Source organism: Mytilus californianus, unplaced genomic scaffold (genome assembly GCF_021869535.1).
Source record: "Mytilus californianus isolate M0D057914Y unplaced genomic scaffold, xbMytCali1.0.p SCAF_13, whole genome shotgun sequence".
Classification (NCBI taxonomy): Eukaryota; Metazoa; Mollusca; class Bivalvia; order Mytilida; family Mytilidae; genus Mytilus; species Mytilus californianus.
This window is the reverse complement of record NW_026262615.1, coordinates 42,145,446-42,172,831: the sequence shown is the minus strand read 5'-3', so window position 1 is coordinate 42,172,831 and position 27,386 is coordinate 42,145,446. Positions and strand designations below refer to the sequence as shown.

The 27,386-nt window shown below is 32.8% G+C and overlaps 1 protein-coding gene and 1 long non-coding RNA gene across 2 annotated transcripts; both read right to left on the bottom strand.

Annotated features, from left to right (window-relative positions):
* Positions 1–3,150: 3,150 nt before the first annotated feature.
* On the bottom strand, positions 3,151–7,276 carry LOC127723704 (uncharacterized). The gene is made up of 3 exons (XR_007992214.1): positions 7,225–7,276; positions 4,085–4,144; positions 3,151–3,216 (listed from the first exon to the last, which is right to left on the bottom strand). It is a non-coding gene; the product is annotated as an uncharacterized LOC127723704 (long non-coding RNA).
* A 7,737-nt stretch (positions 7,277–15,013) lies between these two features.
* On the bottom strand, positions 15,014–25,942 carry LOC127723703 (fibrinogen-like protein A). Its single transcript, XM_052230453.1, has 9 exons — positions 25,820–25,942; positions 24,858–24,932; positions 23,005–23,076; positions 22,227–22,298; positions 21,814–21,873; positions 20,778–20,923; positions 19,229–19,325; positions 17,233–17,397; positions 15,014–15,513 (listed from the first exon to the last, which is right to left on the bottom strand). Exons 1-9 carry the CDS (start codon positions 25,890–25,892, stop codon positions 15,299–15,301), a joined length of 975 nt encoding a protein of 324 aa, XP_052086413.1. The 5' UTR covers positions 25,893–25,942; the 3' UTR covers positions 15,014–15,298.
* Positions 25,943–27,386: the final 1,444 nt, after the last annotated feature.

The following is a 27,386-nucleotide window of genomic DNA, read 5'->3' as shown; positions in this document are numbered from 1 at the left end:
CCATTTATGTACTAGTATATGAAATGTTGAGTTTTTGCCATATACCGTGTATGAGTATTCATTTCTTTGCATATATAAGTATTGAGAGGAAGCTATTGAATACTATTAATAACGGTACAATCATTTACATTGGAAGTATCGTACCTGCAGTTCCACTGTAGCTACCAACAGTCAATTTGTACTTGGATGCTGCATCTCCTACAATGAAAGTCTTGTACAAAGCAAATCGTATGTTTTTTGCTGCTGCTTGTCAAAACAATTTTTAGCTCATATGTTCCTCTTGACGGTAGGCGATGGATGTAAGTGTTACCTTTGAAAAAATAACAAAAGAAATACATTTAAAAAACTCAAATAATGTCATCTCGGAATCGTCTTGAAATTAATGTTTCAACAGTCAAGAAAGTGGCGTAAAGAGAACAAAGAGATACTAGTAATCAAAACTCATTAATCAAAAAGAGACCGGCACAATGATGCTTAAATTGAAAAACGACGAACAGACAATCAACAAAATACTATGTAAAAAACTAAACGACTGAGCAACCCCCCTAAATACCAAATTAAAAGGCCTTGTTGTAATTGCCAGTACTTTATTTCACTTCCCATTTAATACTTTTTTTCTACAAATCTGTGACATCAGATATGATTACCTTTTTTTCTTAATGCCCTTATCGTTACGTGCCACATATATATTTATAATAGTTGAAAAGGAATACGATGTATTGGTTCTTGATAAAAAAAAAATGCTTGTGTATACCAATTTTGTGAAAAGCAAAAGCAAGGCAACAGCGCTTTTACACCTGTTCGTCATGTCAAATTCAAAGTGATAGAGGTCTTAAAGATGGGACAGAAGCGCACACCTCACTGCATGTTCAATTAAATTAAACAAAACAATACATATAGTTTACTGATGTTCAAATATCGTAAATCGATTAGGAAGAGACAAATCAAGGTAACAAGAAAAATGGAAAATATCGCTCGAACTCCAAACGTAGCAGGACCGGGTACGTCAAGATGGTCCTTAACACCTGTTTGAGTGGGACTCTTTGGTAGATGGCAATCCTACTATATCGGTGAATTGACAAACACAGCTGCGGGTTATTTTTAATAGACTATAACGAAAATTTTCTATGATGGGTAACCACTAATAAACTTTGTGTCGATTGTCAAACTATATCAAACTTAGAGTATATGTCAAATCAACCATTTTTTTTAAATATTAATGTCGAAACTAATTTACGCAAACTAAGCTTTCTTTCAATATTTGTTTGTAGTTTTATTGCGATTCGAAAAAAAGAGTTTTACAATGATAAGGAGTCATATAAGTCATGCATTGTGAATGTCATATCAGCAAAATCAAAATCAAAACTATTGTCATGAAATCGAGCGCAAGATCCGATGAAACTGTTGATTATTCGGTAAAAAGATATGTAAAAACAAAAAAACAGTAATCAGAAACAACAAATTCTACATATCTACGTATCTGCATTACTTGTGTACTTTCAAATTCAGACTTTTACTTTCGTACATGTCTCTAAAATAAATTGTATTAAAAGCGTGGTACACTGGTTGTATTCAGATCACAATATCTGTTGCATTTTGATATAACATCTGGAAAAAAATGTTTTGTCATACTAGTTAGTTAAATTTTCAGAATTTCTACATGATACATTTTCATGCAACTCACCAGTTTTCAACACATGCGTTTTGATTTAGTGCATACAGGTATTATGAAAATTGATGTTTACAGGATATAAATTTAATCGCAGAATAACATTTCAAATTTTTTTTTTTTTCACACTGTCATTACCTTCTGCTCGCTTCGTTTGTTACATTTTAGGAAAACGACAACAAATGGTATCTCTGATTTAATTGTTTTCACAGTAACTATCTACAAGAATAATTTCTTGTGAACGTATAATCACAAAGTCCTTGTGTATAATATGTTATATTTTGAGGGTTGTATTTCGGAGGGAGATAATTTGTGTCCCCCTTTTTTCCTATCGTAAAATGTCACATAAACCATCGTATGAAGTGTCGACCTATATATTTTGATATTGAAGGAAACCGAACGAAATCGAAACAAAGGTTTGTGAATACAGATTATACGTTTTATAATTTGTTAGCTGGTTATGAAAATGCACTTACCAAGCCAGTATTCGCCATTGACTTTGCCAAATCCGTTCTCATATTCCGACCATGTCCTTTGAAAATTAACAGATCCATCATATCTTCTCTGGATTATCTGTAATGAAACCAAATACCCAGTACATAAAGTTTTGGAACAAATAAATATAGTTCTCCATTTACTAGTAGGACATTTTGATCATAAGGAAAGTAGTTACATTGGTTAAACAATTTTTTTTTCGAATCAAGATTGACTTGGAAAACAGGTTTTAAATAAAGTTTTATTTTGAAAATGTTTTTGAACATCGGTAAACTACTGTTTCCTTTTTTTATCCTTATATGTACTTTCAGAATTCTTGAATAAAAATATATATCACGACTTTTAAAAAGAAATGTAATTCTTAACTATATAATATTTTGATAAATATTAGTGCTGATGAATTGTCTTGGCTGAAAATCTGTTTACTTTTTCTCTTCTATTTTACACTAATAACTATTTTATTTCAAAGTATCTTAAAAGATTGCTCCAGACGGATAATCTGTTCCTTCTCCGCTGAGAGGGACCCGCTGTGTTGCTAATGACAAGTGACAGTCTATGATAAATCGCATTGTTTTATCAGTTAAAAACAAGGAAATGAGTGTTGGAGAGTTATCACCACAACTGGGATATATATATAGGTTGTCATATATGACTGACAAGATACCGATGGACCATTTAAAAACCGAAAGAAAGACAGACAAAACTATGATTAAAATAAAGGACAAAAATAATCCACAAACCAATACAAAATAAACTAGATATCATGCAAATCATATCCCGCCAATAACCAGGAATTAATTTATGTACTCATTAATGGTCAGAATTCAGGATCCACTGGAGACGCCCGTTGCATTACTCCCGTTTAAAGCCTGAATATATTCCGAAAATGAACAAATTTTACTCTTTTCATATAACATATACCGTCCATCCACCACCAGTTTCGAAGCCATATCACAATAAGCCTTTATCTGGATATATCGTGTATACTCCTGATTTCTGTTTTGTCTTTTGAACGTCAGTGCAGTCCTTAACAACTGACATACCGCATATTCCTGTTTATTAGAAAAGGTTTTTGTTAGAAAAAAAAATCTAGTTTTTGCGTTATAACTTATAAGTAAAGAAAAATGTTCTTACGAAAGTTTGCCATCTGATCTTCTGGTCTCATTACCAGTGGACAAGAGTTTATGGAACCATTTTCAGAGACCATGACAGCAATGCCTGTTAAGTGTTTTCCTTAGCATTCGTCTTGCCAAAATGTAATTTCAAGTGTATTTATTTTCTTTACATTGCTACAAAAATATGTGTCTCTTGCTTTGAAACTGCTGGTTCATTTTTTACGGAAGTGGGGTGGTATGAAGGTTTTTATTGCGACAATTGATTTTATTTATTTTAAGAAAATGTTATTTAATTCATATTTTTGTCATAATTGTTTTTATTTATTGTACTACGCTCAGCAATTATTCCATAAAAGTTCAGGTGATGATTCTAGATCTTCGTCAAAGACTAGGATTTTTCCATATGTATAATGCTGTGAAATTTAGATAAAATTCATACAACTTGGTAAAATCAGGTGATCTACTAGCATATTAATCACGTTTTAAAATAGTGCTAATCGTAAAATATTATTTGCGTTAGGGGACGGCCATTTGAAATTCTAGATGGGGAAGGGGGGTGGGGGGCAGAAGGATTATTTGCGGATTGACTATTCATTTTCATCTGTTGCTACGCATGCTTATTTTGTTCCGCAATTTGTATAGCAGAATATTCATTTTCATCCTGTCTTGTGCAAGGTTATATATTTTCAGCTCTTAATAGGCCAGGATATAAATGTATATGTATATGTATAATGAGAAGAAAACGACACAATTAAACGGCAAAACTTATTTTATGAAGTTTGTATTTAAGTACAAAAAAGCTCACCTTTGACATCCTGTTTTAAGAGTCTGAGTATTCTAGAAACTTCCTTTTCTCCATGTGATTCTTAGGCAGAGAAAAGTTTGATGTAATATTTCTTAACATATTGAGAATAAGGAGAAAACAGATCATAAAAAACAGTTTATTAAAATAAAGTATGTCAATAAAGGTTTTGATTTTGTAAATAGTGCCGGTATTTTTAACGACCATTCTGTTAAAGAACAAATTCCGGGATATTTTGATAATACTGAGCTCCCTCTTATTTGTTATATTTACAAGAAATCTACCCGGAAATTTGTGTTTAATTATAGCCAATTGTGTAAAGATGTTAATATCAGTGAAAATACACCTACTTCATGTAATTGCAGTAATTCCGAATACATTTATGGACCCATTTCCCATGTTATAACAGGAGATCTTAACATCGTTCAAGACCGAGAGTTAAAATAATTCCTCAGTAAAGGACCTAAATATCGTCCCCCGTCAATTATTAATTGGAATGAGTGTCGTAATATCATCCACGACTCACTCCATACTTACTGTTTGAAATGGATAAAACGGGAAAAAGCTGACAAAAAATCTTTGGACTCTTTTTTTAAATCAGTAATGAACATAGTTGATATACGTATTCAACATTTTAAAGAACATTTTACTCTTAACAATAACCACAATAAACCTATGTCTCGTATCAAACATAAACTAAAAGAACTAGCCAAGGAATTTGTTTTTGTCCCGGCCGATAAAGCTGCAAATAATATTATTATTGTTTGACGTAAATTTTACATTGAGGTTCTGAAAAAAGAAATCACCAATTCACCAACATTCCAACTGACTCCATTTTCAGAAAATGACATATGTAACAAACATAAACTTTTAGCTACCGCTTTACAAGCAGAACCAAATACAATGAAAGTCCCAACTATGTATTGGCTTCCGAAGCTACACAAACACCTTACAAATATAGATTCATTTCGTCTTCAAGCCATTGTTCCACTACTAAATTGTCTATTTTTCTTACCAGTACACTTGGTACAATCAAAAACCTGATAATAAATTGTTCAAATAAGGCCTTCGAAAATAGTGGAATTAATTACTTTTGGAGTGTCAAGAACTCGTTGGAAGTACTTGATAAATTGCATGCATATATTGGTGATTTTGAATCTGTTCAAAGTTTTGATTTTTCTACCCTATATACCACATTGCCTCACATTCTCATTAAGAAAAATTTCACACACCTAATTAAATGGGCATTTAAAAAGTCAGAATGTGAATATATATGTTCAAACTCTTTTAGGTCATTTTTTAGTAGCAATAAACAAAAAAACTATGTCAATTGGACATGCTTTGATACTATATATGCCCTTGAATTTTTACTAGATAACATTTTTGTTCGCTTTGGAGATTCCGTATATCGTCAGGTTATCGGAATTCCAATGGGGACTAACTGTGCACCACTTATTGCGGACCTTTTTTTGTATTGCTATGAGTTACAATTTATGACAAAAATCAGCAAAGACCCATCGAAACAACATCTGATACACAAATTTAATAATACTTTTAGATATTTGGATGATATTTTGGCTCTCAATAATGACGACTTCAGTGTGTATACTAAAGAAATTTATCCTGTTGAACTTACTTTAAATAAAGCTAATACTAACAATGACCAGTGCCCTTTCCTCGATCATGATATCTATATCATTAACGGAAAGCTTAATACTAAAATATATGATAAAAGAGATGATTTTTCATTTCCTATCGTTAATTATCCATTTTTAGATGGTGACGTTCCCTTGTCACCATCTTACGGTGTTTATATATCTCAACTTGTACGATTCGCTCGTGTATGTAACAATGTTTTAGATTTTAACGAGAGAAATTTATGTATTACTGAAAAATTATTACACCAGGGTTTTCGATATCACAAACTAGTCAAAACATTTACTAAATTTTATCATCGGTATAAGGACATCATTCGTAAATATAGCTCAACATGCAGACTTCTTATACGTTCAGGCATTTCACATCGAATTTTTTATGGAAATATTCTTTAAAGCACAAAAATGTCTGTATTCACCTCTGAAGCTAACAAAACCTTTAAATAGACTTATTAAGAAGGGATATAGTTACGATACTGTTGTCAGGTCATTAAAGATTGCATATTTTGGCGTTAATATTGATTCTCTTATAGGGTCTTTGCATCGGCACTAAACACATTTATTTAAAAACCAGTTGTTGGCATGACACGGGTTATGTTCTTCTCTTATATGTTATGATGGTATGATACTAAACCCCTAACGGGAAGGATTGTGCCTGATATTCATATGATGAAGACATAATCTTTCAATCAGTTTAATTGAAGTCTGGAGCTGGCATGTCAGTTAACTGCTAGTAGTCTGTTGTTATTTATGTATTATTGTCATTTTGTTTATTTTCTTTGGTTACATCTTCTGACATCAGACTCGGACTTCTCTTGAACTGAATTTTAATGTGCGTATTGTTATGCGTTTACTTTTCTACATTGGCTAGAGGTATAGGGGGAGGGTTGAGATCTCATAAACATGTTTAACCCCGCCGCATTTTTGCACCTATCCCAAGTCAGGAGCCTCTAGCCTTTGTCAGTCTTGTATTATTTTTAATTTTAGTTTCTTGTGTACAATTTGGAGTTTAGTATGGCGTTCATTATCACTGAACTAGTATATATATTTGTTTAGGGGCCAGCTGAAGGACGCGTCCGGGTGCGGGAATTTCTCGCTGCATTGAAGACCTGTTGGTGACCTTCTGCTGTTGTCTGTTCTATGGTCGGGTTGTTGTCTCTTTGACACATTCCCCATTTCCATTCTCAATTTTATTTTACATTATACAAACTGCATTTGACATACTGGTTTATTAAATTGTAATGTTTGAACACCGTTTAAAAAAAGTACGAATTTCAATGCGATGTAGTAATTTCACGAGAAATAGTGAGCCTTTCCTGACAGTTCATTATCCATCCAATGTTTTCTTATTCCATATTTATTGTTTACGTCTAAATGCAACAAAACGTTTTCATTTTTTTGTTTATTAATTTAGTCATATTTTATTCCTATAATTGGCTTATCACATTTAAAATCAGTTTAAAAGGCTTGACAAAACAACTAGTATACCTTTCATAATCCATTTGAGATCATTCGTCAGTTGTCTGTTCATTTTAACGACTTCTTTATAAACTGATTAACCTGCAGCAATAAAGCAATCGGTCATATCTTCTTTTAAGAACAAACTAATCGCACTTAACTCTGCTTCCTTCGCTCGCAAGACATTGCTCACGTAATTCGTAATTCCTTCGGATTAATATTTATCCAAAAGTATTAGAAGTATGATATCTATATACTAGTACGCAGAAATAATATAAATTTGATTACCTATTTGTATGTCCCTTTTTGTCATATTAGTTAAACACGTGTTTAGGTCTTGCGCTTCTCGGGCGTTCAAATGTTTAGGTTTGAGCGTTCCTGATGCAGGTAAATCCAGAGAGGCACGTCGGACACACGCAATTAAAAGTGTTCTTTTTTCAAAAAGAACTGAGAGCTTGGATTTAGTATAGGAACCAGCATTCATTGGTTTTGTTTTACTCACGTTAGTTTTATCTTAATAATCGTTTGTAATAGTATATAAGAATCTTCAAGTTACTTATTGATTTATTTTGTATCGAATGTTCTTCTACGTATCTGCTCTTTCAACTAATAGAGATAAAAAGGCAGGTTGGGTATTATAAAATCTAGTTCGACCCTCAACATGTAAATGGGGTGTGCTAGGTCATAGGCTAGTCGGTGTTTTATATCTTAATGAATATGTCTTTTGTAGTCTCTGTTAAATTTCTTTGCGACTGATGTTGACTATGAAAGTGTTATTTACTGTTCAGAATTGCCTGTGTATCTTTCTTTAATTCTTCTACCGCGCTGAAGTACGTCCATTATCCATTTTTCATTATTCAAAATTCAATAATGAATAATGAAATAGTTCATTATTCATTTTTCAACGTTAAGTGATGAATAATGAATAATGAAAAAGCTCATATTTCAGTATTCAAGCTGAAAAGTGAATAATGAAATCGAAAATTTATTTTTTGACTGTGACACTGAATTCGTCATTTCGGTTTTATTTAACAAATATTCAAATTAATCTAAGAAAAAATAAATCAAAACCCTCTTTGAAATTTTTATCTTTATTTATTTTTAATTCCTTGTTTTAATGTATAGACGACCTGAATACCAAAACATATATAAAAATCAAAATACTATACATTGTAATTGTTTTAATTTTCACTGGATCTTTGCTATTCTTCATCCCCTGATTATAGATATAGCTTATCGATTGTGCCGCAATACCCATTAGAGGGGTTACGCAGGACCTAAATGCCAAAATACGCGTGAAAATTAAGAAATATCAAATTTTTGATAAGGAAATGGATATTTTGAATAATGGAATAGACTGCTGAGACCCTTCAGCCCCTAATTATAGATATACCTTATAGGTCATTCGAAAGCTTATCAATAGAGGAACAAAAGGTATATAGTCAATATGTCCCGCAACGCATATTAGAGGAGTTTTGGAGGACCTTAATGTCAAAATACGCGTCAACAATAAGAAATAGCTTATTTTGAATAATGGAATGGACTGCTACGACCCTTCAGCTCCTAATTACAGAAAAACCTTATACACCATTCGAAAGCTTATCAACAGAGGAATAAAACGGTAATAATCAATATGTGCCGCAATGCCCATTAGAGGGGTTACACAGGACCTAAATGCCAGAATACCCGTGAAAATTAAGAAATAGCCAATTTTGAATATAATGAATGGACTGCTGCGACCCTTCAGCCCCTAATTACAGATATACCTTATACGTAATTCGAAAGCTTATCAATAGAGGAACAAAAGGTATATAGTCAATATGTCCCACAACGCCTATTAGAGGAGTTTTGGAGGACCTAAATGTCAAAATACGCGTCAACAATAAGAAATAGCTTATTTTGAATAATGAAATGGACTGCTACGACCCTTCAGCCCCTAATTACAGAAAAACCTTATACACCATTCGAAAGCTTATCAACAGAGAAACAAAACGGTTATAATCAATATGTGCCGCAATGCCCATTAGAGGGGTTACACAGGACCTAAATGCCAGAATACGCGTGAAAATTAAGAAATAGCCAATTTTGAATATAATGAATGGACTGCTGCGACCCTTCAGTCCCTAATTACAGATATACCTTATACTTCATTCGAAAGCTCATCAATAGAGGAACAAAAGGTATAAAGTCAATATGTCCCGCAACGCCTATTAGAGGAGTTTCGGAGGACCTAAATGTCAAAATACGCGTCAACAATAAGAAATAGCTTATTTTGAATAATGGAATGGACTGCTACGACCCTTCAGCCCTTTATTACAGAGAAACCTTATACACCATTCGAAAGCTTATTGACAGAGGAACAACATGGTAATAATCAATATGTGCCGCAATGCCCATTAGAGGGGTTACGCAGAACTTAATGCCAAAATACGCGTGAAAATTAAGAAATATCCAATTTTTGATAATGAAATTGATATTTTGAATAATGGAATAGACTGATGAGACCCTTCAGCCCCTAATTACAGATATACCTTATATGTCATTCGAAAGCTTATCAATAGAGGAACAAAAAGTATATAGTCAATATGTCCCGCAACGCATATTAGAGGAGTTTCGGAGGACCTAAATGTCAAAATACGCGTCAACAATAAGAAATAGCTTATTTTGAATAATGGAATGGACTGCTACGACCCTTCAGCCCCTAATTACAGAAAAACCTTATACACCATTCAAAAGATTATCAACAGAGGAATAAAACGGTAATAATCAATATGTGCCGCAATGCCCATTAGAGGGGTTACACAGGACCTAAATGCCAGAATACGCGTGAAAATTAAGAAATAGCCAATTTTGAATATAATGAATGGACTGCTGCGACCCTTCAGCCCCTAATTACAGATATACCTTATACGTAATTCGAAAGCTTATCAATAGAGGAACAAAAGGTATATAGTCAATATGTCCCACAACGCCTATTAGAGGAGTTTTGGAGGACCTAAATGTCATAATACGCGTCAACAATAAGAAATAGCTTATTTTGAATAATGGAATGGACTGCTACGACCCTTCAGCCCCTAATTACAGAAAAACCATATACACCATTCGAAAGCTTATCAACAGAGGAACAAAACGGTTATAATCAATATGTGCCGCAATGCCCATTAGAGGGGTTATGCAGGACCTAAATGCCAAACTACGCGTGAAAATTAAGAAATAGCCAATTTTGAATAATGAAATAGATATTTTGAATAATGGAATGGACTGCTGCGACCCTTCAGCTTTAATTACAGATATACCTTATACGTCATTCGAAAGGTTATCAATAGAGGAACAAAAGGTATATAGTCAATATGTCCCGCAACGCCTATTAGAGGAGTTACGGAGGACCTAAATGTCGAAATACGCGTGAACATTAAGAAAAGGCTTATTTTGAATAATGGAATGGACTGCTGCGACCCTTCAGCCCCTAATTATAGAGGAACAAAAGATATATAATCAATATGAGCTGCAATGCTGTATTCAAATGATAGAAAGGACCAGATTCTTACAAATATACTTGTAAAAAAAATACCAGTAAAAGCTTCACTGCCAACTGATGCTCCCCGAACTACATTTTATGTACATATGCTTGCAATTATAGTGAGAAAGAAGCAGGAACCTTCATTGAAAATATTTTGTCTGTATACATGTGTTGCAATTAATAATGGGATATTGTACCGAAAACCAAATTAAAAAATTTCTATTTGAACTTATAGTAATTTTAACTTATTCCTTATATCTACCATCTGTATAAGTTTCATTCCACCAAGCAAGATAAATCTGTGCTACTATCTGTATATCATTTTTTAGCTCACCTGGCTTAAAAGGCCAAGTGAGCTTTTATCATCACTTGGCCGTCGTCGTCCGTCGTCGTTAACTTTTACAGGAATCTTCTCCTCTGAAACTACTGGGCAATTTAACCAAAATTGGCCACAATCATCATTAGAGTATCTAGTTTAGAAATATGTCTGATGACCCCACTTGCCAACCAACATGGCCGACATGGCTTAAAATAGAACACAGGAATAAAATGCAGGTTTTGTATATTATCTTGAAAACTGCTACTAATAGAGGCAATAGAGAAAAATAGACAAATAGAAAGGGGTTGAAATGTTCAAAATGATGAGGTCTACTTATTATCTACTATTTCAAAACTTTTGGCTAATATTCCAAAAATGATCAAAGCACATAGTCGAAATCGTCAGACGACTCTTCATTCGAGTTGTTGTCCTCTAATGACGTTTTTTTTTTTATCAATTTGAAAAACTGTAACAGATAGATAAAAACATAAAAAAAAGCAAAAATGATCAGCAAGTCAAGTACTACAAATAAGTTTTTGTAGAAGTTACTGTCGATTTTTACTAATATTTTACGTTTTTGCCTCCTATCTTTAAAACTATAAAAAAAAAAGATAGACACTTAAAAAGCAAAACTCAGTGTATATAATGTGCGAATCCTGAAATACCATTTTTACTGTATCCGTTATGATTTCTAATATAGAATGAATATAAATAAACAGATGATTTTTGAATAAAATAAGAAATAATACATAATGTGTACTGTTTTTATAAATTCATGATATATGTATGAGATGCGGACGGGTTTTCATCGCGCCTACAGCCATCCTGGTGTAAAATTGATACACAAATAGATAATAATATTAAGAATAGTTCACGAACAGAGCGTGTAAGAGATTGAAAAGTTAAGTTTCATTTGCAGAAAATGTACCTTTTAACATAATTATTAATGTTGTATAACTTAAAACAGGTTTTGTTAATCAGCTTGTTGATATTGAATTAAAATTCACTATTCTGTTTTCGTTATGCGATTCATGTTAATAGTTATCAAAGGTACCAGGATTATAATTTAATACGCCAGACGCGCGTTTCGTCTACATAAGACTCATCAGTGACACTCAGATCAAAAAAGTTATAAAGCCAAACAAGTACAAAGTTGAAGAGCATTGAGGACCCAAAATTCCAAAAATTACGGCTAAGGTAATCTATTCCTGGGATAAGAAAATCCTTAGTTTTTCGAAAAATTCAAAGTTTTGTAACAGGAAATTTATTAAAATGACCATATAATTGATATTCATGTCAACACCGAAGTGCTGACTACTGGGCTGGTGATACCCTCGGGGACGAAACGTCCACCAGCAGTGTCGAATAATGATACTAGACTTTCATTTTCAGTGTAGGGTCGATTCATTTCTATTGTACATGCGATGCATTTTCACAGAAGGAAATTAATTAATTTTCATCATATAAAGTCTTAATTCAGCCGACTCTCTAGCAAAATTTGTGAAGTCAGAAGGATTGATTATATATGCATACTTTGTGAATGAAAGTCTGAGGTAATATATCAATAAATTCCAAAAAAATAGCATTTATTGTTAATATTGTCAATTCTATTTTCTCTAATAATTTGTCCAGACTCAGATCTATATGTAGGATAAAATGTATCCTTTCATATGACACGCCATCATTGAATACATATATCTTGGACAGTTAAGGCAATCCACGTCACCGAAAAAGCAAAGTTTTCGGTTTCGGTCTAAATCTACATCACATACTAATAAAACGTTATTAGAGCTATTTTCCTAATGCTTGTAGTTTAAAGGTGTGGTTGGCTTGCTTGCTTTGTTTGTATAAATGTTTGCTTAGGCATTGAAATTAAGTTGAGCAAACATTTATACAAACAAAGCAAGCAAGCCAACCAAACCTTTAAACTACAAGCATTAGGAAAATAGCTCTAATGGATGCATCTTAGATAACAAAGAGCATTCAAAAAACGATCTTCATTTCACGATAGAGTGAGTGGTAACGTTTTCATCTCGCACAAACAATTGCTTTACATTTGACGCTTGGATGACTGGATAATTGATATTTCTCATGCCATTGTGTATACATCTTATACAGTAAAGAAAGTTCGAGCAACAGTTGAGTCACCTTAATTTATGTTTGAATTTCTTATAAATCGTTGTTACAAATAAGCAAATACGTAATTGTAAGAATACAAAGATGTATTGAATACAGTTTATTATTACATGTTTAAATTGTTCGGGGTATAACCGCCGTACAGTTGATTCCGGACGTTAATCGCTGCATTGCAAAGCGATATTGGTAGATAGGCCGTCCTAATATTTTCACCAAAGACTAATTAACGTACTGTTCAGTTAAGTATTCGATGTTTATGAAAACAAAGTTTACTGCCCCTGACAGCATTATATAATATTTATATTACACGAACACCATGTGACTATTTCTAAATAGACAGGTCTGTGAATAACTTGTAAACATCGATAAAAACAAACACTCTGTGTAACTCAAACTTGATTAAACTACAAATATAGCATAGTTGGTTGGCTCTTACACTAAATGCGACCGTGTATTTTGTGATTTGTTGTTGATTAAAATAAATAATGCGAATGAGAAAACCCGTTGTTTTATTCTATTTGCAGATATTTATTTGAAAAACTGACCTCAGAATTTTGGAACTGTACGATTTATTCTCTGCGAATTACTTGTAAATAACGATAAAAACAAACACTCTGTGTAACCATACAACGTTGTTTAAAAGACACGTTTTGGTTGTTAATTTTAAGTCAATAAATAACATAATGTTCTAAGTGTTCTGTCGACATCTCCCGCTCTCGCTCTTTTTGAAGTTCATGCGATTCCCTCAGTGCTTGGTTTGTTGTGTTGTCTAGATTTGACTTCGTAACCGATTTATGATTTTTGAATATCGGTAAAGTACTGTTACCTCAATCTAAAACTAGAATTGCAAGTTGGTTTTAGACATTTTTATTGTTCTAGTTAGGAATTTTTTATGTTTTTTATATTCAGTTTTAACATTTTTAGCTTCTTTTTATCTGATGTATATATTTGCATTCAAAATAGAAGAATTACCGATGGATTTATTTATGAATTTATTAACAAGAAAACAATATTTTATATTTCCAATAAACCGATAATAGTGCAAATTCATTGATAACTGTTTGATATGATTCATGTATTCACCGTTTTTTGTTGTTTTTTTTAGTAACGGATAAGCTTTATATTTCAGAGAAAAGTAGGTAATAGAAGATGTAGAGAAATTCGTATCAAAGTGCATATGTTCAGCCTTAAATGTTTATTTATTTAAAACTGCATTCATTACAACATGTTTTAGTACATTTTGATGACGCGGAATACTGCAACTGTTCTGGAAAGTATTCGTTTGCAATTAGTTATCTAGACAACGTCGAAATGGTAAATTGATCCAAAAACAATAATTTCTATCACGTTCTTCAAACATACCTGCAGTCCTCTAGTTTTTTAAATTTATAGACATAACCGATATGAATTTACAAACCCACAATATGTGCATGTAGCAAGTCGGGCTGTTTCGGCCATGTGTCATTCACTGTTGTATGCCTTTAAAAGAGAGTCGAAAGATACCAAAGGGACATTCAAACTCACAAGTTGAAAATAAACTGACAACGCCATGGCAAAAAAGAAAAAGACCAAAAGACAAACAACATTATACAAAACACAACTTTTAAAACGATAAACTGAGAAACACGAACCACACTCCAAACCGGGGTTGATCTCAGGTTCTTCGGAAGGATAGTTAATTAATTGTACGTCTATTTCCTCGAGTGAATCGTTTGTTGGAGGTTGCTGTAGTGTTTACTACAGTGTGGTAGTTTTTGTTTACCTTCCTTACGTATTGTATAGATTTATTGGAATTAGTTTTTAAAAACCTCATAAAAATTAGACCAATCAAATGAATAAAAACGTTTATAGTCTGCTCTCGCATTCAGATAATTCTGACTCTTTTATTAACAAAAATGAAATTAGCGAACTAAAGCACAGGCTTAAGGGGTCTTGAAAGTCCAATTTCATTTGAAAAAAGAGTAATGCATAGATTTATCAATTGATCGTTTACGAAACTTAATGACATAAAGCCAAAATGAAGCTTTTTTGTGAAATGTGATTTTCAACAGTAGAAATTAATAAAGACATTTGAAATTATTGATAAACACGTAATATGATAATGTTCTAAACCTTATATGAATAATGAGTTAGTATATTCTTCTGATCATCATAACTGATTTTGAACACTTAGCATCGTAAGTATTCCAGAAAAGACCGCTGCTGAATTTCATGTTAAGAGCACTGTGTCTACAGCTTTGATGCCACCAAGGTCCGTCATTGATAACACATTTTCCACTGTTTTTATCATTATCTTGGTCAGTAGCGGAGAATTGCATCCCATTGTGGTAGGCTAAGGAATCACCTATTGAGATATATTAAAATAAATGGATGTGTAAGAAAATATGTCTGTATCTTTAAGATCAAACTGCCGAATATATTATCATTAAAATCTTATTATGGAGAATTGGACATTTCTACAAAATCGTTAATCATCTTTTTATTTCCAAAGTAGAAATTTCTTTCATGATAATGATAACATACCTAACCAAATCAATATCACTTTTCAATTATTTTTGGTTTTTTTATTAAATTCATTTCACCTTAGTTATATCAAATTTTGAAGGAATCGTTTTCAATTTATAGCAATGTTTTGATAATGCTCTTCAATTGAATACGTTTCCTTTTATACCAAACAAACTTATCAAAGAGATAAAATCATAAATGGGACATCTACAGTTACCAATGTTCGTCAATCTGTCAGTTAGAAATTCAACGGATGTCCGGACGTTTTTTGTTATGCCTGTAAACGTTGAGTTTCAGTTTTGTTCATATAACTGTGAAGAGGTGTATTACTGAACCAGTTTGCTTTCTGTTTCGGAAGACTTAGTTTTCACGAAATTACGAATTTCATGAAAAGATTAACGTCGTTTTAACAAATTGACAGCTGGCAAATCGTTCTATTGATTTTTTTTTAAAGCATTCTTTCTATCGTTTTTTCTCACTGTTTTGTTTTGTTCTTCTGTTATACCGAAATCCAACAGTGGTCCTGACATTTTTTTAGTCATGTGTTGTTCATATGTGTTAAAAGGTGAGCTGCTGATCAGCTTTGTTCCAGGTGAATCAATTTAAGAATGAAAACAATTTGGCAAATGTTTTTGTCAAAAATACTAGTTTTTTCTGATTTTAGGGTTCGTTATTTTAAACTTAATGACCACAAATTCCAAATGTGCGCCTCATTATATATCCGAAAACAAGCACGATAAAGTTTTTTTTTATTAGATTCACCTAGTCCATTAGCACTGATAACAATTAATATATTGACATCTTAATAAGACTTTCCCTGTATGTGATAAATATTCCTGAACCCTGCCTTAAAGTTTGTAATAGAAGGACTCACTGAGCTTTTTCTATGTTAGATGGGAAGACGTGTGACCCTTCCAAGAACTGACTCCGAATTGATTCGTGATTTGCTATGACTAGCACAGACACCAATACAAAGTTTTTGGTTGACCTTCCCCAGTAGGATCCATATATGCTTTACTTAACAAGTATTAACTAAAATACCGAACTCCAAGGTAAATTCGAAAAGGGGAAATTTATAAACACATGACAAAATCAAATGCTTGACTATATCAAACAAAGGAAAGAATGGAAATCAACTATAATATTTCTGACCTGGTACCGGCATTTAACGAAGAATACGGTGGTTTAAATTGGTTTTATAGCTAGCTAAACTTTCCACTAAAGGCGTGTTTGTTAGTATGAAATAATTGCCAAAACATTCTATAAAAAAACCGACCTTTGACTTTTTCTGATTATTTTAGAATGTGCACCGACTGTATACTATCTACATTTGTTTTTGGAAAATCGCAAATGAACGGTTAATTTTATTAATGAATAATCACTTGCAAATAAATATGTGGATACCTTTTCTTTGCCATTTATGCACTAGTATATGAAATGTTGAGTTTTTGCCATATACCGTGTATGAGTATTCATTTCTTTGCATATATAAGTATTGAGAGGAAGCTATTGAATACTATTAATAACGGTACAATCATTTACATTGGAAGTATCGTACCTGCAGTTCCACTGTAGCCACCAACAGTCAATTTGTACTTGGATGCTGCATCTCCTACAATGAAAGTCTTGTACAAAGCAAATCGTATGTTTTTGCTGCTGCTTGTCAAAACAACTTTTAGCTCATATGTTCCTGTTGACGTTAGGCGATGGATGTAAGTGTTATCTTTAAAAAATAACAAAAGAAATACATTTAAAAAACTCAAATAATGTCTTCTCGGAATCGTCTTGAAATTAATGTTTCAACAGTCAAGAAAGTGGCGTAAAGATAACAAAGGGATAATCAAAACTCATTAATCAAAAAGAAACCGACAATGATGCTTAAATTGAAAAACGACGAACAGACAATCAACAAAATACTATGTAGAAAACTAAACGACTGAGCAACCCCCCTAAATACCAAATTAAAAGGCCTTTTGTAATTGCCAGTACTTTATTTCACTTCCCATTTAATACTTTTTTCTACAAATCTGTGACATCAGATATGATTACCTTTTTTTCTTAATGCCCTTATCGTTACGTGCCACATATATATTTATAATAGTTGAAAAGGAATACGATGTATTGGTTCTTGATAAAAAAAAATGCTTATGTATACCAATTTTGTGAAAAGCAAAAGCAAGGCAACAGCGCTTTTACACCTGTTCGTCATGTCAAATTCAAAGTGATATAGGTCTACAAGATGGGACAGAAGCGCACACCTCACTGCATGTTCAATAAAATTATAAAAAAAACAATACATATAGTTTACTGATGTTCAAATATCGTAAATCGATTAGGAAGAGACAAATCAAGGTAACAAGAAAAATGGAAAATATCGCTCGAACTCCAAACGTAGCGGGACCGGGTACGTCAAGACGGTCCTTAACACCTGTTTGAGTGGGACTCTTTGGTAGATGGCAATCATACTATATCGGTGAATTGACAAAGACAGCTGCGGGTTATTTTTAATAGACTATAACGAAAATTTTCTATGATGGGTAACCACTAATAAACTTTGTGTCGATTGTCAAACTATATCAAACTAAGAGTATATGTCAAATCAACCATTTTTTTTAAATATTAATGTCGAAACTAATTTACGCAAACTAGGCTTTCTTTCAATATTTGTTTGTAGTTTTATTGTGATTCGAAAAAAAGAGTTTTCCAATGATAAGGAGTCATATAAGTCATGAATTGTGAATGTCATATCAGCAAAATCAAAATCAAAACTATTGTCATGACATCGAGCGCAAGATCCGATGAAACTGTTGATTATTCGGTAAAAAGATATGCAAAAACTAAAAACAGTAATCAGAAACAACAAATTCTACATATATCTACCTATCTGCATTACTTGTGTACTTTCAAATTTAGATTTTTACTTTCGTACATGTCTCTAAAATAAATTGTATTAAAAGCGTGGTACACTGGTTGTATTCAGATCACAATATCTGTTGCATTTTGATATAACATCTGGAAAAAAATGTTTTGTCATACTAGTTAGTTAAATTTTCAGAATTTCTTCATGATACATTTTCATGCAACTCATTAGTTTTCAACAAATGCGTTTTGATTTAGTGCATACAGGTGTTATGAAAATTGATGTTTACAGGATATAAATTTTATCGCAGAATAACATTTCAAAGTTGTTTTTTTTTTTACACTGTCATTACCTTCTGCTCGCTTCGTTTGTTACATTTTAGGAAAACGACAACAAATGGTAACTCTGGTTGAATTGTTTTCATTGTAACTATCTACAAGAATAATTTCTTGTGAACGTATAATCACAAAGTCCTTGTGGATAATATGTTATATTTTGAGGGTTGTATTTCGGAGGGAGATAATTTGTGTCCCCCTTTTTTCCTATCGTAAAATGTCACATAAACCATCGTATGAAGTGTCGACCTATATATTTTGATATTGAATGAAACCGAACGAAATCGAAACAAAGTTTTGTGAATACAGATTATACGTTTTATAATTTGTTGGTTAGCTGGTTATGAAAATGCATTTACCAAGCCAGTATTCGCCATTGACTTTGCCAAATCCGTTCTCATATTCCGACCATGTCCTTTGAAAATTTACAGATCCATCATATCTTCTCTTGATTATCTGTAATGAAACCAAATACCCAGTACATAAAGTTTTGGAACAAATAAATATAGTTCTCCATTTACTAGTTAAATTGAGAATGGAAATGGGGAATGTGTCAAAGAGACAACAACCCGACCATAGATAAGACAACAGCCGAAGGCCACCAATGGGTCTTCAATGCAGCCGGAAGCGTCCTTCAGCTGGCCCCTAAACAAATATGTATACTAGTTCAGTGATAATGGACGTCATACTAAACTCCAAATTATACACAAGAAACTAAAATTAAAAATGATACAAGACTAACAAAGGCCAGAGGCTCCTGACTTGGGACAGGCGCAAAAATGCGGCGGGGTTAAACATGTTTTTTGAGATCTTAACCCTCCCCCTATACCTCTAGCCAATGTAGAAAAAACAAACGTACAACAGTACGCACAGTAAAACTCAGTTCAAGAGAAGTCCGAGTCCGATGTCAGAATAGGAAACAAAAGAAAATAAACAAAATGACAATAATACATAAATAACAACAGACTACTAGCAGTTACTGACATGCCAGCTCCAGACCTCAATTAAACTGATTGAAAGATTATGTCTTCATCATATGAATATCATATGAACATCAGGCACAATCCCTCCTGTTAGGGGTTTAGTATTATACCGTCATAAAATATATGAGAAAAACATAACCCGTGTCATTAGAACATTTTGATCATAAGGAAAGTAGTTACATTGGTTAAACAATTTTTTTTTCGAATCAAGATTGACTTGGAAAACAGGTTTTAAATAAAGTTTTATTTTGAAAATGTTTTTGAACATCGGTAAACTACTGTTTCCTTTTTTTATCCTTACATGTACTTTCAGAATTCTTGAATAAAAATATATATCACGACTTTTAAAAAGAAATGCAATTCTTAACTATATAATATTTTGATAAATATTAGTGCTGATGAATTGTCTTGGCTGAAAATCTGTTTACTTTTTCTCTTCTATTTTACACTAATAACTATTTTATTTCAAAGCATCTTAAAAGATTGCTCCAGACGGATAATCTGTTCCTTCACCGCTGAGAGGGACCCGCTGTGTTGCTAATGACAAGTGACAGTCTATGATAAATCGCATTGTTTTATCAGTTAAAAATAAGGAAATGAGTGTTGGAGAGTTATCACCACAACTGGGATATATAGGTTGTCATATATGACTGACAAGATACCGATGGACCATTTAAAAACCGAAAGAACCTAAGAAAGACAGACAAAACTATGATTAAAATAAAGGACAAAAATAATCCACAAACCAATACAAAATAAACTAGATATCATGCAAATCATATCCCGCCAATACCCAGGAATTAATTTATGTACTCATTAATAGTCAGAATTCAGGATTCACTGGAGACGCCCGTTGCATTACTTCCGTTTAAAGCCTGAATATATTCCGAAAATGAACAAATTTTACTCTTTTCATATAACATACCGTCCATCCACCACCAGTTTCAGGAGCCATATCACAATAAGCCTTGACACTTCCAGATTTATCTGGATATATCGTGTATACTCCTGATTTCTGTTTTGTCTTTTGAACGTCAGTGCAGTCCTTAACAACTGACATACCGCATATTCCTGTTTATTAGAAAAGGTTGTTGTAAGAAAAAAAATCTAGTTTTTACGTTATAACTTATAAGTAAAGAAAAATGTTCTTACGAAAGTTTGCCATCTGATCTTCCGGTCTCATTACCAGTGGACAAGAGTTTATGGAACCATTTTCAGAGACCATGACAGCAATGCCTGTTGAGTGTTTTCCTTAGCATTCGTCTTGCCAAAATGTAATTTCAAGTGTATTTATTTTCTTTACATTGCTACAAAAAATATGTGTCTCTTGCTTTGAAACTGCTGGTTCATTTTTTTACGGAAGAGGGGGTGGTATGAAGGTTTTTATTGCGACAATTGATTTTATTTATTTTAAGAAAATGTTATTTAATTCATATTTTTGTCAGAATTGTTTTTATTTATTGTACTACGCTCAGCAATTATTCCATAAAACTTCAGATGATGATTCTAGATCTTCGTCAAAGACTAGGATTTTTCCATATGTATAATGCTGTGAAATTTACATAAAATTCATACAACTTGGTGAAATCAGGTGATCTACTAGCATATTAATCACGTTTTAAAATAGTGCCAATCGTAAAATATTATTTGCGTTAGGGGACGGCCATTTGAAATTCTAGATGGGGAAGGGGGGTGGTGGGGGGGGGGGGGGGGGGGGGCAGAAGGATTATTTGCGGATTGACTATTCATTTTCATCTGTTGCTACGCATGCTTATTTTGTTCCGCAATTTGTATAGCAGAATATTCATTTTCAGCCTGTCTTGTGGAAGGTTATATATTTTCAGCTCTTAACAGGCCAGGATATAAATGTATATGTATATGTATAATGAGAAGAAAACGACACAATTAAACGGCAAAACTTATTTTATGAAGTTTGTATTTAAGTAAAAAAAAAAGCTCACCTTTGACATCCTGTTTTAAGAGTCTGAGTATTCTAGAAACTTCCTTTTCTCCATGTGATTCTTAGGCAGAGAAAAGTTTGATGTAATATTTCTTAACATATTCGGAATAAGAAGAAAACATTTACATTATACAAACTGCATTTGACATACTGGTTTATCAAATTGTAATGTTTGAACTTCGTTTAAAAAAGTACGAATTTCAATGCGATGTAGTAATTTCACGAGAAATAGTGAGCCTTTCCTGACAGTTCATTATCCATCCAATGTTTTCTTATTCCATATTTATTGTTTACGTCTAAATGCAACAAAACGTTTTCATTTTTTTGTTTATTAATTTAGTCATATTTTATTCCTATAGTTGGCTTATCAAATTCAAAATCAGTTTAAAAGGCTTGACAAAACAACTAGTATACCTTTCATAATCCATTTGAGATCATTCGTCAGTTGTCTGTTCATTTTAACGACCTCTTTATAAACTGATAAACCTGCAATAAAACAATCAGTCATATCTTCTTTTAAGAACAAACTAATCGTACTTAACTCTACTTCCTTCGCTCGCAAGACATTGCTCACGTAATTCGTAATTCCTTCGGATTAATATTTATCCAAAAGTATTAGAAGTATGATATCTATATACTAGTACGCAGACATAATATAAATTTGATTACCTATTTGAATGTCCCTTTTTGTCATATTAGTTAAACACGTGTTTAGGTCTTGCGCTTCTCGGGCGTTCAAATGTTTATGTTTTGGCGTTCCTGATGCAGGTAAATCCAGAAAGGCACGTCGGACGCACGCAACTAAAAGTGTTCTTTTTTTTAAAAAGAACTTGGAGCTTGGATTTAGTATAGGAACCAGCATTCATTGGTTTTGTTTTACTCACGTTAGTTTTATCTTAATAATCATTTGTAATAGTATATAAGAATCTTCAAGTTACTTATTAATTTATTTTGTATCGAATGTTCTTCTACGTATCTGGTCTTTCAACTAATAGAGATAAAAAGGCAGGTTGGGTATTATAAAATCTAGTTCGACCCTCAACATGTAAATGGGTTGTGCTAGGTCAAAGGCTAGTCGGTGTTTTATATCTTAATGAATATGTCCAATAATAGTTTGCTGTAGTTGGTATGTCTTTTGTAGTCTCTGTTAAATTTCTTTGCGACTGATGTTGACTATGAAAGTGTTACTTACTGTTCAGAATTGCCTGTGTATCTTTCTGTAATTCTTTTACTGTTTTGAAGTGGTGTTCATGCAAACATATTCCTATAATAGAACAATATGTTCAAATCAGTATATAAACGCTAAACAATGGCAAAATTCTTTGCCAAAATAACTTCAATAAAATATAAACGCGACTCAAGGTTCGGGGCATAGTACGTTAATTAGAAGGGATGTTCATTGTTTCACTGAGAAATACTTTAGGTGCAAAAATAATTTGGATTTGAGCGCTCCTGGTATAAGTAATTCCGGGAAAGATCTAAAAAAATAGTTTTTATTTTTCATTTCTAGCAACGAGTCATTACCGCTTCAGCACTGACATGATTAATTACATACCTTCCTTCCATCTATCGTTTCACAGATGATAGCGGATATGTTCCTAATGTCGTAACTACAATCCCGTCCCCTTTTCCCGAATGTGACCTACCGAATTAGACTTATTACCGGGTTTGTACTGACATGAGCAACACGACGGGTGCCACATGTGGAGCAGGATCTGCTTACCCTTCCGGAGCACCTGAGATCACCCCCAGTTTTTGGTGGAGTTCGTGTTGCTCAGTCTTTAGTTTTCTATGTTGTGTTTTGTGTACTATTGTTTGTCTGTTGGTCTTCTTCTTTTTTAGCCATGGCGTTGTCAGTTTATTTTCGACTTATGAGTTTGAATGTAGCTTTGGTATTTTTCGCCTCTCTTTTTTTAAAGTCATATTCTATAACCAAACTTAATATTTTTTATATTAAACGAACTCTGACAATATTTTCCATAGTGTTTTGTAATTGAACAGTTTTTTATTAGGTGTATATTATGTGTTATTCTATTTCTCGTGCTCCAGTAGATACATTGACATTTCGCCCGACATGCATGCATGTTTTGAAAAACACAAAGGCAATAAGATATCAAAAGTCGAAAGGCAAATCCCTTGATATCAAAAGGAAAAGGAAAACATTATATTTGAAACTTATAGTTTTCTGTCTAAACAATTATACAGGCCATAATCTTGCCGGCGAAATGACGATTTAAGTCGCCAAAGAATTTTGAAAATCGCTAAATCTCGCCGGCCGATTGACTTCATAGCGAAGTCAAATCGCTATCAAAATCGGTAAAAGGGAGACAACTTGTGATTGACAAGTCTCACAGGTAAAAAAATGGCGGCTGACAAGGAAAATCGAGATTTTCGAAACGACCAAGGACTAATACTGTAAACGATCAAATTAAATAAATACAACGGCGACTTTGAACATCCTCGGATATAACTTTCAAAACTGTTCAAACGGAAAACTGACCGTCTGTTTAAGTTATCGTTTTACCATGATTTTCATCTGAGGATGTTGCGTAATCACTCAGCTGATTTGTTTTATTTTTATTACCTACACGAGTCGATCAATTTTACTATTCGGTAGGAAAAGGGTGGGAATTAACGGTAGATTTATTATATTCATTGAATAAAAATTGAAGTATAAAAGGTAGAAAGACAGCTGATGTATATTGAATATATAGAATATATCAAATTACGATATCATTATAAATTTAAGTGTGGTGTATGATATCAATTGGGAACTTATATCATGAACACAGATCATGAAAATATATTAATGCTTTTTCTCTGGCATCACTCAAGAGACGTTATTTGTCGAAATGTGCATTTGGTGCAGTAGAATTTTCACCATAAATAGTACGTAATTGGTATCGTAAATATATTCAGAATCTGTGTTCATCACGGAAGTTATATGTTCTGAACTGTTAAAATCTCACATCATCACACGTTATAATTTTACATTTACTTATTATTCATTTTTTAATCACTAAGTAACTATAACCTCAATTTTACCTTGTAATTCATGCAGTATATCATGAACTCTGGTATTTTCTTCTGAAGATTCACGATAATTCCTCACATGTACATCTGAAAATATACACGATTTTAATGAGTGTATTCAAATTGGTCTTAACAATATATTTCTTTAACATAATGAAAGCTGCTCTTCAAATGTATGATGTTTAAAGTCATTGGTACTAACGACTTGTAGCCATACTGTATATATTTTACAACCTTTTAAACACTGAAAATTCCAAAATTATTGCAACCAATTCTTAAGTGTGCTTTTAAACAAGGAGGATCAACCAGAATCAAAATATCTGGATTATTCTAATTTTCAGATGACATTTCTCTTTTTAAAGGCAAAGTATACGTAATTATGCGGTTTTTTTTCTGATTTTTTACACAATTCTGTATGCATTTAAATCTCATTGAACTGCATTTGGATATCTAAAAAAAGTTGTCTCTTTGACATAAAGAATGAGATGGGGTTAAACATGTGTATGAGCACTCGACCCTCCCCTGGGACAGTGGAGTTACAGCACAACATAAGCATGATAAGAACAAACTGTAAAACTAATCAGTTGCAATTGGCTTAACTCAAAAGATCGGTACGAGGTACAAACAGAACTAACAGACAAACAATAGACACAAAGTTGAAGCACAGAAATAAGAGTACTCACAGTTATTGAAAGCTATTTCAAGGGTAATTGCAACAAATAAATAAATCATGTTCTCCCAAACTAAATAATCCTATTCGAACTACAAATATGCACATTGATAGCGCTTTTACGTTCATTCTATATATTTATAGAAATATTCCACACATTTTTAATTTAGTATATATCTGGGAGTATATAAACATCATAAATGCTACATTTATTATTTTTTCGAGATTCTGATGCAGTTCAAAGAGTTCTAAATGCATACATTTTTTTACTATACTTCGCTTTAAGTAATTTTGAATTAATTACCTTGAACATGTGTTACTTCTGTTGAGCAATGAATAGTAAGCACTAACACAAATCCTAGACCGGATTTTAACATATTTGTGTTCGATTTAAGAAACAAAACAGAAATTACTCATTCAAGATAAAATTTACTGTATTAATATTTCTGTTCTTGGTGCTGGCACAAAACCAATTTAATGCGTGCAGAATATTTAGTAATTATAGTATCAGTTGCATCAAGTAACATATGCCACATTTTGATTTTTTACTTCATGACATACAATTCCTACAAGCAAAAGAAAAACCAAAACCAAAACCAAATAAACAGCGCCTCTACTGTCGCTCTTCGTTTCAAATCAAAGACATGGCCTTCAAAACGAACCAAAAGCTCAAACATAACTGCAATTTTAAGTCCAGTTTGAGAAGATGCAATGTCGGGGCAAATAATGAATGGCTACTTCTTTAAATATTCCTTTTGCTAATGTTTCAGATTTCATCTACTAACTTGATGAAGCAGATCTAGATGTGTGACATAGTCAAATGTTGGTTGACCGTTGTGGAATATCTGTTTCAAAGATGACGTATATGTTCCAATTGTCGTAACCACAATCCCGTCCTCTTTCCCCCCGAATGTGACCTGCCGAATTATAGACTTATCACCGGGTTTGTACTTACACGAGCACCACGGCGGGTGCCACATGTGGAGCAGGATCTGCTTACCTTTCCGGAGCACCTATAAGCCCATGATCACCTCCAGTTTTGGGTGGGGTTCGTGTCGCTCATAATATTCTTTATTAATATCTATGTTGTGTTTTGTGTACTGTTGTCTGTTTATTTTGGTCTTTTCCCTTTATTTTTGCCATGGCGTTGTCAGTTTTTTCTTTGGACTTATGAGTTTGAATGTCCCTTTGGTATCTTTCGCCTCTTTTTTAATCATCATAGATGAATGTTTCTATACATAATTATACTAGAGCCGTCAGATTTATGACAGATTGACATTGATACATGTCTTAGACAGAATTGTGAACTATAGCTGCTAACATCTATGTCATTTTGGTCTATGGTAGATAGTTGTATCATTGGCAATCATACCATATATCTTCTTATTTTTTATATTATACTAAGAACGGTAAAAACGGTTTCAGTTGACTCGGTTCTCTTATTCGTATTGTTCTAGTGTTGTCTGACATATTTGTTATTCGTTTATTGTTTTGTCATAAATCAGGCCGTTATATTTGCTTAAATCCGCTTCATTTTGGACTTTGTTGGATAATTGTCTCATTGTCAATCATACCATTTCTCAGGCCTTATTTTATACTGAACTAGAGCTCAGTAGTCTAAGTATAAGATAAAATAAGTTTTGATAACTATTATTTTTAATCAAGGAAAATCATGGCAAAAAATCAGGACAATGATGGACACATATAATAGTTCTAATATATTACATAATAAAAAAAGTCGGAGTATAATTAAAAGTAGATCAAATACGGAATATAACATAATAAAAATTAACTATGTGTTGCCAATGCACCAAAAGCAGCATCATATCCTGGGATATCATATATTGAAATTATTCAAAGATCATATCAAT